General features: G+C 45.0%; 1 protein-coding gene across 1 annotated transcript; it reads right to left on the bottom strand.

Moving 5' to 3' along the window:
* Positions 1–1,066: 1,066 nt before the first annotated feature.
* Positions 1,067–13,554, bottom strand: NELFB (negative elongation factor complex member B). The gene is made up of 13 exons (XM_086625118.1): positions 13,453–13,554; positions 13,052–13,215; positions 12,575–12,674; positions 11,575–11,805; positions 9,401–9,586; positions 7,912–8,024; positions 7,141–7,243; positions 6,072–6,167; positions 4,599–4,741; positions 3,522–3,628; positions 2,434–2,575; positions 1,504–1,612; positions 1,067–1,248 (listed from the first exon to the last, which is right to left on the bottom strand). Exons 1-13 carry the CDS (start codon positions 13,552–13,554, stop codon positions 1,111–1,113), a joined length of 1,734 nt encoding a protein of 577 aa, XP_086481244.1. The 3' UTR covers positions 1,067–1,110.
* Positions 13,555–14,670: the final 1,116 nt, after the last annotated feature.

Below are 14,670 nucleotides of genomic sequence, written 5' to 3'. Positions count from 1 at the left end.
TGAGCAACCTCACCTAGGCTGGTGCTGCTCTGGGCCAGGCATGGACCACGAGCCCTCAGAGGTACCCTCCCACCTGAATCATTCTGCCATTCAGAATAATTCATGGAGGCAGCTTCCTGCTTCCAGGGAACTGGCAGGTCCTTCTCAGGCACACCGTACCTGCTGACATCCGTGCAAAGTCCGTTGTAAACTCACACAACTCATTTTTCTCCCAAGCCCATCTTCCTGCACACTCCACCTGAGGCAGGCTTACACTGAGGCAGCAATAAAAGCAGAACAGGAATTAACTGTAACAGTGCAGAGACACAAGTGAGCCATGAAGAACAGGCTATTTTTTTCAAAGACACAATTTCTCTCCACCTATGCTCAAACCCTATTGTCACTGGGGAATACGCTAGTCTTGTTTTTTTCCACTGGCTCCAGGACTCATTTCAAGCTGTTCCTTTGGAGAAAAGTGGGGAGGAAAGGGGAGAGGATGATTCCATTCCTGGCCTTTTAAAAAAGAGCCTAGCTGAGAAGATGCTGTCGACTGCTTCTTGGTCTAGTGACAGTGGTGGACATCCCTGACTAACGCAGCACGTCTCACCATGTACCAGAAGAGCTAGAACCTCAAACAGGAAATTGTATCAGCGGAGCTTATCTCCTCCAACATTTCCCTCTGTTGAGCATCTTCTCCAAAGACCCAGAGGAGCAAACTAAGGGCAGAAGAAAGCTAAGGTCAGCCTTCAGGAGCTCACACTACCTGCTCAACCATAATGGAGTTGAACACTCAATGATCAGTTCTTAGAGTTCAAAAATACAAGATGCCAAGCTTAAAAATATGCATTTTCTTTTTGAAAAAAAAAATGTACAGTCAGATTTTAAGTGGATCTACAAGAAGACACTCGGCTATCTTTAAGAAAAGTAAACCTTTGCAATGCAGTGCATACAGAGTTTTCGAGCCAGCAAGAGCCAGTGACCTGGGTAAACTGCAGTGTTTCCTGAAAGAGCTTCAGTGGCTTTTTTTTTTGTTTCTACCCTGTAGGCAGAGACACTCGAAAGGCAGCACAGTGCCTTCACGCTGCAGAGCACTGGGTTAGTTGTGTCTCACTCTTGCACTACAGACACAGCTCAGCGTGAGGCTGGTGTGGGCACAGCGGGCAAGGGCAGCTCCATGGAGGGAGTTTCAGTCGCTTCGGCTGGACTTGGCTTGCGAAGTTCCAGTTTCTCAGTGAGTTGGTTATAAAGCTCCTTCACAGTTTCCCCACTCTGCAGAATGAGAATTAGGGAGGGGAAAAACAGAAGAGTCATCCTTCATTCCAGCTGCTACTAGGTAGAACACGAAGCACGCAATTCCCCTGTGTGTTTTAACACACACCGACACAGGAGGAGGAAGTTACAAGGGAACTAAGACACCACTTGGTACACTTGGAAAGCAGAGCTCGTGTTCCACCGAGCAACGTCTGGAAAGGCAACTGCTTCCATTTGCAGTTAATTTTCCCTTTTTCATGCTTCCCTTCTTACCTGCTTGGTGGGTTCCAAAGCCTTCTGGAGAGACTCTAATTTGGCAGGCGCCACTTTGTGATGCAGATGAAGCAGCAGTCTTAGCACATGTCTATGTACGTTCTCCTTTCTGCAGAAAGCAATTTTAAAGAGTAGTAACCGCCATAAATGAACACCACCTTGAGAACAAGAAAGCTACAGCAACAGTACCAGAACAACTCACACACCCACAGACTGGCAGCTTTGTTATAATTTTCCAAAACACCTGAGAATTGCAGCCTGTGTGCTACAAAGTGCTAACCCTGCCTTAGACTTCCAAGCAATTCATGTAATTACTCAGCAGGACTGGACCAACTGCAGCAACCATGAGGAAGGACCAGGAGATTTCCAGCACAGGCTGTAGCATGTGGCAGGACCTGGTCTCTCCGTTGGACAGGCGTATGCACATGCAGCAGGATGTCTGTCCCCCTGCGTGCGTGGAGGAAGTGGCAGCAGCAGCACATGCTGCTGTGCCTGAACAGCAGTTCTAGTCACTTTTGGGGAAGCCTCCTGGAGACCAGATCCGGTCTGCAGGCCACCAGTTGAACCACACTGACTTAACGGAACTAACAGATACAAACAGATTTTCTGTGCGCAGCTGATACTGCAAAGAGCTGGAGTTAACTCTTCACATTCAGAGCTACTGCAAAGCATGAAGGATATTGTCTGTCGCAACCCCAATTTATGAACAATGAACTACAGTTTAGGTAATAATTCATAATCAATACTTAACAATTTTGCTGATAAAAACTCAATCGCAAAATATAAGGCTTTCCTTAAAGAAAAACAGCATCAGGATAATATTTCCACTATATGTGAGGAGTTTCCTGAACTATTAAACTAGTTCAAAGCAGTGTAACTTCTCCCAAGTACCCTGTAAACTCACTTTCCCCTGAAGAAAATCAGATTTACCTTGAGCAGGCAGTGAGAAAGAAGCCATCAAAGAGACTGGTGCAGAACTCCTCGAGTGCAAATTCATCACCCAGCAGCGTGAGGTTACCAGTAAGCAGATGCAGAAAAACATCACTGAAGGCCAAGTCACTGAATGTCTCAACTATATGACATGAAAAGGAAAGAGACTGAGCCTGACACGGACACGCCAAACCCTGACTACATAGCAGACATTCCTGCTGAAAACTCTGCAGTGGTATTTCCTCAGTGCCTTTTAAAACAGGTAGCCCAGGCAAGTGGCTTTGATCTTCCAGACACAAAAGATTAGGAGAAGAGAGGTGAGAAGAATATATAGGAAGTCCATGGCTCCACCAAGGCTGGAGACACATAGTAGCTTGCTCCTGCCAAAATCACAAAGTCTCCTACCATCCTTCTCCACCATCCTCCATCCACGGCCACAACCACCCTCCCTGCACTCCCCAGACCCCGCAGTGAGCAGATCACTTACCAGTGGAAAACTCACCCGTGTAAGTGAGCTGACTGTTCAGCAAAGGGTTCAAAGAACACCAGAGCTGGGAGTGGGAAGAGAACCCCCACTGCCATTACCAGGAGCTGCAATTCCTAAGATTGCTTCAGAGCCCTCATGCAACCTACCCCAGAGAAGTCAGCGGAAAAGGGAATCCCAGGGAAGAACTTAAGGCTGTGGTTGGTCCTGTTTTGGTACAGGTTTTTTTTATCACATGAAGCAAAGTTCCAAGAATTTCTGGCTACCTGCAATTACTACGAGCAGCGGCAGAATTAAGCCACTTTTATCCTTCAGATTCATTCCAAACAGTTCTCAACTAATCTTATTGTTAATACAGCCCTTGATCTAAGGAACTACTGACCTTCAGCCACTATCCCTAAATTCCTGGATGAGCAGAAAAGTATCCTGTTTGCAAACAAAACCAAACATTTCTGCAGGGCCTTACGACTAAGTCACCAGAAGAGCCAAAGGCAGAACGTTATGTCTTTGACTCCGAAATCACCTTCACTCCAGGTTTATTTACCTTCTGGGTGCCCAGTACGAGGGAAACAGCTATAGAATAGAAAACGAGACAGGAACTTACCCAGTGCTGGCAGGAGCCTAAGGAAAGCATTCTTGTTCCTCTGTTTAGTGATGTGAAGGATGTAATACAGCCCAATCTCACAAGCTATTCTATTCTCCTGCAAGAACCTGTTATGGCACAAGCAAAGTTTCTTAACCAATAATGCTAAAAGAGATTATCATTTTTTTAGAAAAAAGAGGGGTCAAAATACTGTTGCATAGCAATCAAGCAGTTACAGCAGTGGTTAACCTCAAACCCACTGAAAAGCAGCTACTCAGTGACGGAGTACATGATGATCACTGTGTTCACTGCCATGGTCAAGAAAAATTTACCATTCAGTAAACATTGCTTTGTCTCACAATCAAACAGTAGGATTTGATTGTGAACATTTACGATAGCATTAATGACAAAAGTGATATTCAAAATGGGTTTTAGAAGAGGCCTAAATACTCAAAAATCATACAAACTCCAATACTGTTTTGTTTTAGTTTCCCAAAGGTCAAATATCAACATTGTCATAGAGTACAACTACTGGGATATAATACTCCAGATTCTGGCATATGGATAAGAATTGTGCTGCAAATTAGTGCAAGATCTGAATACAACAGAGCACACAGAGGTTTTATTTATCTTTTTGAAGTTCCTGGAGCGATAGGTTATCAACAGAGAATGAGTGTCTGTGTGACAAAAATGCCAACTTTACAATCTACAATAGCACTCTTCAGAACCAAGCGTGGGCGCAGAACCAAGCAGCTGCACCCAAACATCACCCAAACACTCATCAGTCACTGCTTGGGAAGCTCCACAGGCAGCATATTTGAAAGCAGTAATACAAAATACTTTCATATTCAATCTGCCAAAAGAATGGTTGTTACAAGAAATATTTTATGGAGATAAACTTTACTTGAGAAATCATGGTGGAAGCCTGTTCTGCTAAAGGAAAAGTTCAAGCTTGATTAACTGGGACTAAATCTCACCCCAAGATAGTCTTCACTTTGCCACATACAGTATTTTTCCCTCTCAGTGTTGGCTGGCTCCTTGATGTTTTGCTTTGGTAACAAGACTATATGTACAAAGTCAGAAAGGCAGATTACGTACTTGGTGAAAACTTCAGGAATGGTGCTGGGGTAGGGAATTGGTCCCTTCTCCTCCGAGGGCAGTTTCTGATCTACATTGAACGTGTGGTCATCCACCACAAAAGACATCAGCATAGGCAGGAACTTCGTGATCAACTCAGCTTCCTTAGAGGGATGGAAGAACACAAGGAAAAGAACACCACTTCCATCAACCAGTTCATGCCACCTAATGGTCCTAGAGTGCCGTAACAAATACTGAGGCGATATGATGAGCCCCATCCTACACTTAGGAAAACAAGCTTTTAGACATCCAGTTCCAGACACAATAATTGAATAATTCACTTCCACATGTTCCACCGGTAATTGGGAAAACTGTACTTCACCTCAGCTACAAAAATACCCCTGCTCAAATTCTTTCTTTTGACAATTACGTAGCATTTCGTCTGAGACACCTTTTCCAATTCTGCTGCAAGCACTGCATGCCAAGGATGATACCAAACTGCTTTTATCAACAATTACAAACCATTTTGTTCATCCTCTAAACTGACAGGGATCAAGGCACAGCTAGAACAGCAACAACGAAGAGCACCTCCTTGCACGAGGCAGATCAACCCATGTTCCATCAGATTCAGAGTGGGAGGTTACAACAAGCAATCACAAAGAAAACAGAATTTAAATACAGATTTGAAGATTCCCTTTAGGAAAAACATTCATTTTTTTTCTAAGAGATTCATGACTCTGCAAGTCAAATCACTGTGCTGCTCTTGGAGTTTCAATCACGCTCACTGTTACAATCTGAGTGTTAATGCACACCCTTCCCGTGGGAAATTTAAACGTGCAATCAGACAGTAATACATATTTTGGAGACTTCAAACGTCCCTCTAGGTAGACATTTGCTATTTTACAGTTCAGAATAGAAACAGCAAATTTCTCTTGAGAAACAGCCCCGCTGTGCAACACCATGGTTAGCCTTCCTGCTGAACACAGCTGCTCCCAAACTACACCAGGGCTGCCTCTGGTACTGAGCAAAGTATTTCCAAAACATGGAAAGATCGTAGCTGAATGTGGCACTGCATAAAAATTGCTATGACAGATAGCTGGAAGGGAAAAACATTTTATATGTCAATGAAAAGCTGCTGCACTGCTTCCAGAGTTTCAGACCGGCCTCTGAAATCCTGCTGTCCTCATACAAGATGTGTTTTACAAACTTATCAGTTGTGTAGAAATTGCCAGGAAAAACGAGCAACCAGTGCAGCCTGATTTGAGGACAGTAAGGGTCAGGCATTCATGTAAATAAATAAAAAAAACAGGTAAACAAAACTTACAACATGTCCATTTGAGCTGCTGCTCTGTGACCACCTACCTGTTTTTTCTAAGCAAGCTCTGATGGAAGGTATGCAGAGTGAACGTTAAATCAGGGATGCGATAAAATAATAAACAAGTCTAAATTTGTTTAATCAAAATGTGTTAAATTCTAAACATCAAAATGGCTCACCATTTTTGGTTCCTTGAAGACTTGACTGTCAATCATGTCCCAGGCCCCCTGTCCCAAAGACAGCATCCTAAGGAGCAGCAGCAGATCCGGGCTTTCCTCGAATTTTAAGGGGAGGAGAAAAACAGCTATTTTGATCTTCCACAAGTTGCACATCGGGATATTTGTTTGGAAGTAGGGGTTTACATTCAAAGCTCTCCTGGATTAGCAGCTTTATTGAACATTGCTAGAGGCAGTCAGTTCTCCAACTTCATTGACAACCGATTCCTCAAATGGGAACCAAACATCAGGTTTGTGGGTTTTTGTAACATTTTATAATGAGCCAAGAAGTATGCAGCTGATCTGACCACAACATCATTTTTAAACGTGTTCAGCCAAAGTAGTACACTGAAATACAATGCATGACAGGACAAATCAAACCATCTCAGCAGAAGAAAGAGAAAGTGTCTGTAAGAATGACAACAATGGGTTTGTGTTTATATTGTGCCCTGAAACCGAAACAATTTTCAGTCTTAAACCATCACAATGAAGTTATTCAATCCAAAAAAAAACCAACTAACAACTCAGGGATAAAACCAGCAAATGCCTCACACTGTTCAGACACCTGTAAGGCTACCCTCCTGTAACATTCAAGCACCTCCTGCAGACACTACTTGCAGGAACTGTATTGTATCACAGCAAACAGACCACAACAGTGAAAACTAATCCATCACATTTACCATGGCAGGGAAAAAAGGCTGCTGCTGTCAGGCAAACCAACGCAAGGACAAAGCAGAGAGGCACATATTCTAGATATGATTCTACCTATGCATAGCTGTTAGGACAGAATGAGCCATGCAAGGCATTTGCTGTCAATTCAGAGAGCTCCAAAATGCCCATCTCCAAACAGTGCTGCTGCAGAGCTCTAAGGTACGTGCTACAAATGGATAGGTAGTACCATATTTCACTTATTTCAATTTACACATGCATCTGAGAACTTAATCATACTGCTTCTGTAGCACCAACCCTTGGCTGCTGAACGTTGTTCATCAAGACCATGGCTCAGATCAGGTACGCAAGCTGCGACACTCACCCTGGGTAAGGTGTCCTGCCCAACCAGGTCTTGCAGGTGCCTTATGGTACTCAAGGCTAAGGTGTTAATGGCAAAGGGATCACACAAGATCATCGATAAGTCCCTGAGAAGCAAAAATCAAATACATGTCACACGTGACAAAAAAACCCTATTGTACAGCTCCCTATCCACCATAGAACACCAGTGTATTTCACCAGAGTGAAATGTTTGAGCCTGTTCTGTTGTAATCCTGTCAACTATCAGATGTAACATCAAAGTAGTGTGTGCATGTGTACACTATGTTTTTAAAAGCACACACACTGCGTGTTTAAGAAGAGAGGTAGACACAGGGCAAGCACCGTAACGATACCCTTACTGTGACAATGCAAAACCTGAATTTCTGTCTGTTACCTACAGGTGTTGACCTCATGAACCTTCTCCTGCCTTGTAAAAACACCATGAACGTTATTTCATTGACCTGAAAGAACATGTTATCTGAAACAATTACTGAAGGACTTCACTGAAATCAAGCAGGAGATCTCCCACAGTCAGTTACCAGACCCCAGGGGAGACTCAAGGGAGGTAACTTAAGCAGAACAAGCTAGGCCACCAGAACAGGCCTGGCTATGCATTAATGCCATACAGTCACGAATGTACTGGATCTGACTGCACAGCAGAGCTACTGGCTGTTAGCTGGCTCTAGGGAAGGATTAACATCTACAATACCCGTCAGGTTTTGTGACTGCCAGGAACCCGTTTTCAGTTTCTCAATAAACAGCCCAAGTGCCTTACCCCAACACTTGTTCTTGTCCTTTCTTCACTCCATCCAGAAACCCCTGCAATTCCCGAGCTCTCTTGTTGTCCACAAACTTCTCCCGAATGCAAGCATCAAGGCACCAGGTGAACTGTTACAAAAAAGGAGAAAGATTTATGAACCACAGCAACTCATTACACCAGCAATAAAACACACGATGTCAGAGAAAACAGGCTCACCATGACCTCCAAATATCTGGAATTAATATGTTTTATTAATACACTTAGGTGTGGTACCAAGCTGGTCACAAATACAGAGGAGGTCAGAAACACAAACATCCCAAAAGGAGGTCAGAGATAGCTGGTGTCACTTTCTCCCCTCCCAAGAAAGGCATTCCCTGGCAGTAAAGGAGCAGCAATTAATATACACTGCCCAGCACACCTGATCAATGGGGATGTACACAAGCAGGAGGCTGAGAAAGAAGCAGCATCACTTTGCAACAATAATATGGGATGTTTTAGCCATTCCAATACTACTCCCACCCTCTAAGTAGGGGATATTAACAGTGGAGGCGATTCTGCTGTAGAGTTGTATCATCAAAATGGAAGAAGACAGTTCAGTGAAACGTTTTATTTGACCCAAAATTAAGGTCTTTTTTCCCCTTTCAGAAAACAACATCTATTTTCCTCCAACATTTCAGCTGTCAAAAAAGAGCAACTTGCTGAATTTTCTGAGATGCTTTCATCACAGCTTACTGTCCTTGCAGCAGTCACTGCATTCTGCCGTGGCAAAACGAGGGTGCCAAAAACCATCTGTACCTTGAAAAAGAATTGCTCTTTCAGCCATTCTCTGTATACTGATTTTGGGACTCTTGATCAGAAGTCACTAAAAGCATGCAGTAACATTTAGCATCATCTAGGATGTAATCTCTATAAGCAGAACACAGACAAAACTGAGTAACATTACTTAAAAGAGAAAAAGCTCTGCTCTAGATCAGAGTCATGCTAACCATGGACAAAGGACCAGTAACAAGATCCTGGTGTGACATTAACACATCTGTCACCCTAATATTTTAATAGTTTAATGTTTTCTTATAATTCAAGATGCAAAGTATTTAATGTTACACATACAGTTTACTGACAGATGGAGCATATCACACCAGGCACGACGGGGAGGGAGGGAAGCTTTGATGAAGCACCTGGGGCTGGCTAATGTTTTGTATTATTTTTGCAGCATCTACATAGGTCAGATTAGACACTGTTTTTAACACTGCACAAGTACCATAAATTTGGATGATTTATGTGCTACAAAATGAAAACAAACTGCTGGTTAACCGAGATGAAATTTTCACCTGAAGTTCCAAGGAATATAAGATGACTTTTGGATTGAAGGTCTGAACTCTCTTCACAGAGAGGAGTGATCTTCTCTGGGCTGAAGTCCTGCAGGGCAGCAGGTATGCAAAGGGGTGGGCAAAAAAAAGAGGAAAAATCTCCAGTAATACTTGTATCTGTCCCACATGATCAATACCTTATGACAGGGGTCCACGGAGCAGATTTCATTGATTTCCAGGTCATGCAGCGACATCAGGAGCTCTGCCCGTAGCGTGCAGTAGTGAACATTCCTTGTCCGAAGGAACAAGGTCCTCAGAAACTGCAACACCATATCATAGAGCTTCACGTTCTTCCCAATCATCTGAGTCAGCTTCTGAACCACCTAAACTCAAAGTGGAAAAAATGTGCACTCAGTGCCACGAGACACCGTTAATTCACACACACAAAATGTGAATTACCTCTTTTACATGGTTTGTCAAGATTGAAACAGCAACACCGACACGAGTTCCCAAAAAGGAACTATTTATATCAAGATTTCCAAGAGCATTTGTTCAAGAGATATTCACCAAATCTTTCATAGCCATAATGAAAGGTTAAGAAAAGGTCCTCTTGCAAAAGGAAATGGAATTATTTGTAAAATAAGACACTCGGCTCTGCAAAATGGGTAAGGAGCAGTACCTGTTATTGATGAATATAATTTACAATTACTGTAACATGAACGAAACTCACTTTTCTTTGGAAGTCTTTTTGTATTTCTACCTTCAGGCTACAGGCATGAGAATGAAGGTGAAGGTTTGTACTGGTTTTGGCTGGGAAAGAGTTAACTTTCTTCACAGTAGCTACTATGGGGCTGTGTTTTGGATTTGTGGTTGATCACACAGGGATGCTTTCGTTACTGCTGAGCAGTGCTTACACACAGCCGAGGCCTTTTCTGCTCCTCATGCTGCTCTGACAGCCAGTAGGTTGGAGGTGCACAAAAAGCTGGGAGAGGGACCAAACCGACCGAAGGGATACTCCGCATGACATCACGCTCGGCAGTAAAACTGGGGGTGGAGGCTGGCGGGGGGGCCGCTGCTCCGTGACGGGACATCGGCCGGTTGGTGGTGAGCAATTGTTTTCATTTGCATCACTTGTTTCTCTTGTGTTTTATTTTCCTCTCTCTTTGCTGTTTTTTTTTCCTTTTTTTTTTTTTAAAAAATTTCTTTCTAATTATTAAACTGTTTTTATTTCAACCCACGAGTTTGTTTCTTTTCCCTTCCGATTCTGCCCCCATCCCACCGCAGGGGAGTGAGCAAGCGACGCGTGGTGCTTCAGCCAGGGTTGAACCACAAGTCTGCGGTGTAAACCTGAAGTCCGTCGTACCAGTGGGCTTCAAAAGTAAAGCAGACCCAAACCAAATCCCCCCACGTAACAAACGTGCTACCCTCTCTGAAATTAAAGCTCTATATTGCCTTATCACTGTAATTTCTTAGCATTTTTGATAGCAAGGTCCTTAAAGAAACTCTGATATTTCCTTTTTGGAGCAAAACCCCCCCAGAGGTAAAGCAACACATTATAGCTGAACCTCTGTAACAGCTTGCTGTTGCCAAAAAGAGGAGAGACTTGATCTTCCTAACGCCTGGGCCACTGCTCCCTCCCACATCAAGCCTGCCCATATAATCCAGCCCATCTCCTCACAATGGCTTTGGTGCCAGCTGATCTCTTCTTTGAGCAGATTCAACTCATTGCCTTGGAAAACTACTTACTGGTTTTATTTGCTGGAGTTTCTGTAGCAATTACTGAGCTGAATCAGCTCATGGAAAGGTCTGATAATCCTCAGAGCTACAGGTTGTGGGGGAGCAGCACCTGCCCTTCCTGTGGCTGAGTGTTGGATCAGCTCAGCCACCTCATGTAATTCCATTCAAAGAGCAACTTTTCTGAATGTCAGCTTAGCGACGACTTTCAATGACCCTTTCCATTTTTACAAAAAAAAAAAAAAAAGCTTTTGTTGGGTTATGTCCTGCTAAAAAAAAATCCCAAGAAATTTAATGTATTCAAACTGATTTGATAGAGATGCTCAGCCCTCAGAACGGCTGAGGGGTATTACAGCCAGACTGAGCAATAAAGAAAAAATTTTTTCACCTTGTTATTTTTTTTAAAAGCTCATAAACAGCTTAGAACATTGAGTAACTACTAAAATAATTCCTGTTGCTTTCATCAAAATATGTAGGAGAAAATGACCTGGTGTGTCTTGCAAATACTTTGTCTAGCCAAACAACCTTAGGAGCAAAGCTGGGTGGGTGAAAAGGACATTCTGTTATTTGATGAGGTTGACTAAAAGCTGATGAACTCCATCCACAAGCATGTTGTACAAGGTTTTCTTGTCCTTACCTCTCCTTGACGTCTTGTTTTGGGAGACGGACTGAAGAAATTGTGCAAGACAGAAATATCATTGCTGAAAAGAATATTTTCTTTCTCCAGGATATATTGCTTCAGCAGCGGAGACACCTCATCACCAAACAGAGCCTGGTTATCCTGCCAAATCTGGCGCTTCACCTCCACTGCACATGCTTTATACAAATCCTTATCGGCCATTACTAACTTCAGCTTCTTCTCAGGGACCTGTGATCAACAGAGCAGTTACCAAACTGCAGAGCACCTTACCTGCCTGACTTCTTCACTACAGAAGACATCCAAAGCATAACCTCAGGTAGTCTGGTAATTTACACAACAATGCAACTAAACAAGAACAAGTATCACAGACTCATCTTTCCCCTTCCCTACTCCCGTAACAGTAAAACAGTCCCAAGACACTTAACTTCTTCAACAACCAAATTATGCACCCTGCTTTTCTTTCTTTCTTTCAAGGAGGAGACTTCCTTTAAACCTATGATGCTAAGATTTGGAGGGATGTTTCAAAAAATCAGTAACTTACAAAAGCTCTAGTAGCAGTTTCAAATCCATTACCATATGATAATAGTACAATATGATGCTTTAATAAGGCTACTCCTGGAGATTTTTGTTTCACAGATCTGAATCTCACTCCTGTCTACTTCCAGTTGCATTCTTCAAACCTTATTTTCCACTTCTTATAGATTTTTAAATCAGCTGTGGAAAATTCACCTATGAGTGAACTTGACTACTTTTAGGAAGCTGTATGTATTGAATAAAACAGGGAAATAGTCTCATTTCATTACAAAAACATAAAATGCTTTTTGAAATAGTCTACTAAATTGTTATCAGATACAAGAACGTAGTAAATCTTCAGTAAATCTTCTGACACTGAAGGACAGACTTGCAGATGGAGCATGCAACCCCGCCGAGAGCGCAGCTAAGAGAAGCTATATAACGGAGACACGACGGAACAGGCTAACGAGCGGAGCGGTTCTACCTTGGGCAAGTGCTTCATGACACACATTACCACAGGCTGTATGGAAGGCATCTTGACCAGGGAAAAGCTCTTCTCTAGGAGATCTTCCAGCTTCTTGTATCTGAAAACATGTACGAGCAAGAGACTAAGTTACCATCTAACGGTAAAGGGCCAAAGCGGCTCATAGAATCATAGAATCATCTGGTTGGAAGAGACCCTCCAGATCAAGTCCAACCATCCACCCTGCACTGTCAGGGTCCCTAAACCATGTTCCTCAACACCAAATCCACCAATGTTTTTAAACACCTCCAGGGATGAGGACTCCGCCACCTCCCTGGGCAGCCTGTTCCAATACTTCACAATACTTCATCTCAAAGCCACTGGAACGTCATCCCCCAGGAATACAACTCTCCTTTGCAGAAGTCACTCACTGCTGTAACTAATTTTCACCCAAAACTCCCAGCTCGCTCCAAACAACCAACGAGGCCGCCGACAAACCTCTCCTCGACTTTTCCTTCCAAGGCGATGGCAGAGACCCTCTCCAGCAGCTTCTCCCGCAGCTCGTCAAACACGGACTGGTGGAACTCCAGCCGGGGGGTGCCATGCAGGTCCAGGAAGGGCAGCGCGGACTGCAGCGAGGGCAGGAGCACCCCGTTCTCCGTCTGCCAACACACACACGGCACAGGGATGGGGCGGGGGTGGTCAGCAGCTTCCCCAGCCCCCAAACAGCTGGGGCTGCTAGAAATGCTGGTTAAAAAACACAAAGAGGGAAAAAACAAACAAACAAACAAAGAAAAACCCACACAAACACAAAACGGACCCCACTTCGGGCCTTCTCGTGCTCCATGCAGCCCCAGCATCTCCCGCCCGACCGTCATCCCCGCGGCGACCCGCCCCACCTGGAACTGCTCGATGGCCTTCAGCGGCTCCGTGCAGTTGGTCAGCGTCTCCTTCAGGTCCTCGCCGTTGGCCACCCCCAGCTCCTGCAGCCCCGCGTACATGGCGGCTGCCCGGGCCCCGCCGGGCCCGCTCCCGCTCCCGCTGCTGCCGCCGCTCCGCCCCGCTCGCCGCTCCCCCGGCTCCGCGCGGTCCCGCGCTTTTCCGCGCCCCGCGGAACCCGCTCCGCCGCGCAAAGGTTCCGCCGCTCCCCGCCCGCCCCCATCGCCCCCCCGTGCGGGGGCGCGGGGCGGCCCCACTGCTCGGCTGATCCCCGGAAGGCAGCGATGGAAGCGGGAAATGCAGCCGAAACCAACGGAGAAGTGGCCTTTTTGTCCTCTGAATCTCTTCACAGAAAAAGGACATGGAGCTACTGGAGAGGGGCCAGAGGAGGCCACGAAGATGATGCGAGGGCTGGAGCGTCTGTGCTATGGAGACAGGCTGAGAGAGTTGGGGCTGTTCAGCCTGGAGAAGAGAAGGCTCCGGGGAGACCTTCCAGTACCTAAAGGGGCTACAGGAAAGCTGGAGAGGGGCTTTGGACAAGGGTGTGTGGTGACAAGACAAGGGGCAACGGCTTTGAACTGAAAGAGGGGAGATTTAGATCAGATGTAAGGAAGAAATTCTTCCCTCTGAGGGTGGTGAGGCGCTGGCAAAGGTTGCCCAGAGAAGCTGTGGCTGCCCCATCCCTGGAAGTGTTCAAGGCCAGGTTGGATGAGGCTTTGGGCAACCTGGTGTAGTGGAAGGTGTCCCTGCCCATGGCAGGGGGGTTCAAACTAGATGATCTTCCAAGCCAAACCGTTCTGTGATTCTATCATTTTCCCATTCATGGTTTGATCTTTGCAGGCCTGTACTTTCAGGATAGCTGCTACAGAGTGGGGAAAAAAATCCTAATTTGTCCTTCCTGAGATCTGCAGCCAGGCACCAGGATTGTATAGGGCTGCGTCAGTCCAATCCATCGCAGAAACCCCTTTGGCATCTGCCCACCAGGCAGTGTATTGAGGCAGAACCTATGTGGTTTATAGCCCCTCCAAACCACTTGGGTCTGTCAACAGACCCCTGTGAACCTCCCCCACTCCCAGCCAGGAGCTGCTGCAATGCTCTTAAGTCCATCGTTTCCCATCTCTGTGTCCCAGCTGCAAAATCAAACCCCGCCCAGTTTGAGGTGCACGCTGCTCTGCTGG

The sequence above is a fragment of the Tauraco erythrolophus genome, chromosome 22, assembly GCF_009769465.1.
Source record: "Tauraco erythrolophus isolate bTauEry1 chromosome 22, bTauEry1.pri, whole genome shotgun sequence".
Lineage (NCBI taxonomy): Eukaryota > Metazoa > Chordata > Aves > Musophagiformes > Musophagidae > Tauraco > Tauraco erythrolophus.
The sequence above is the reverse complement of the archived record's forward strand: the minus strand, read 5'-3'. Positions and strand labels throughout refer to the sequence as shown.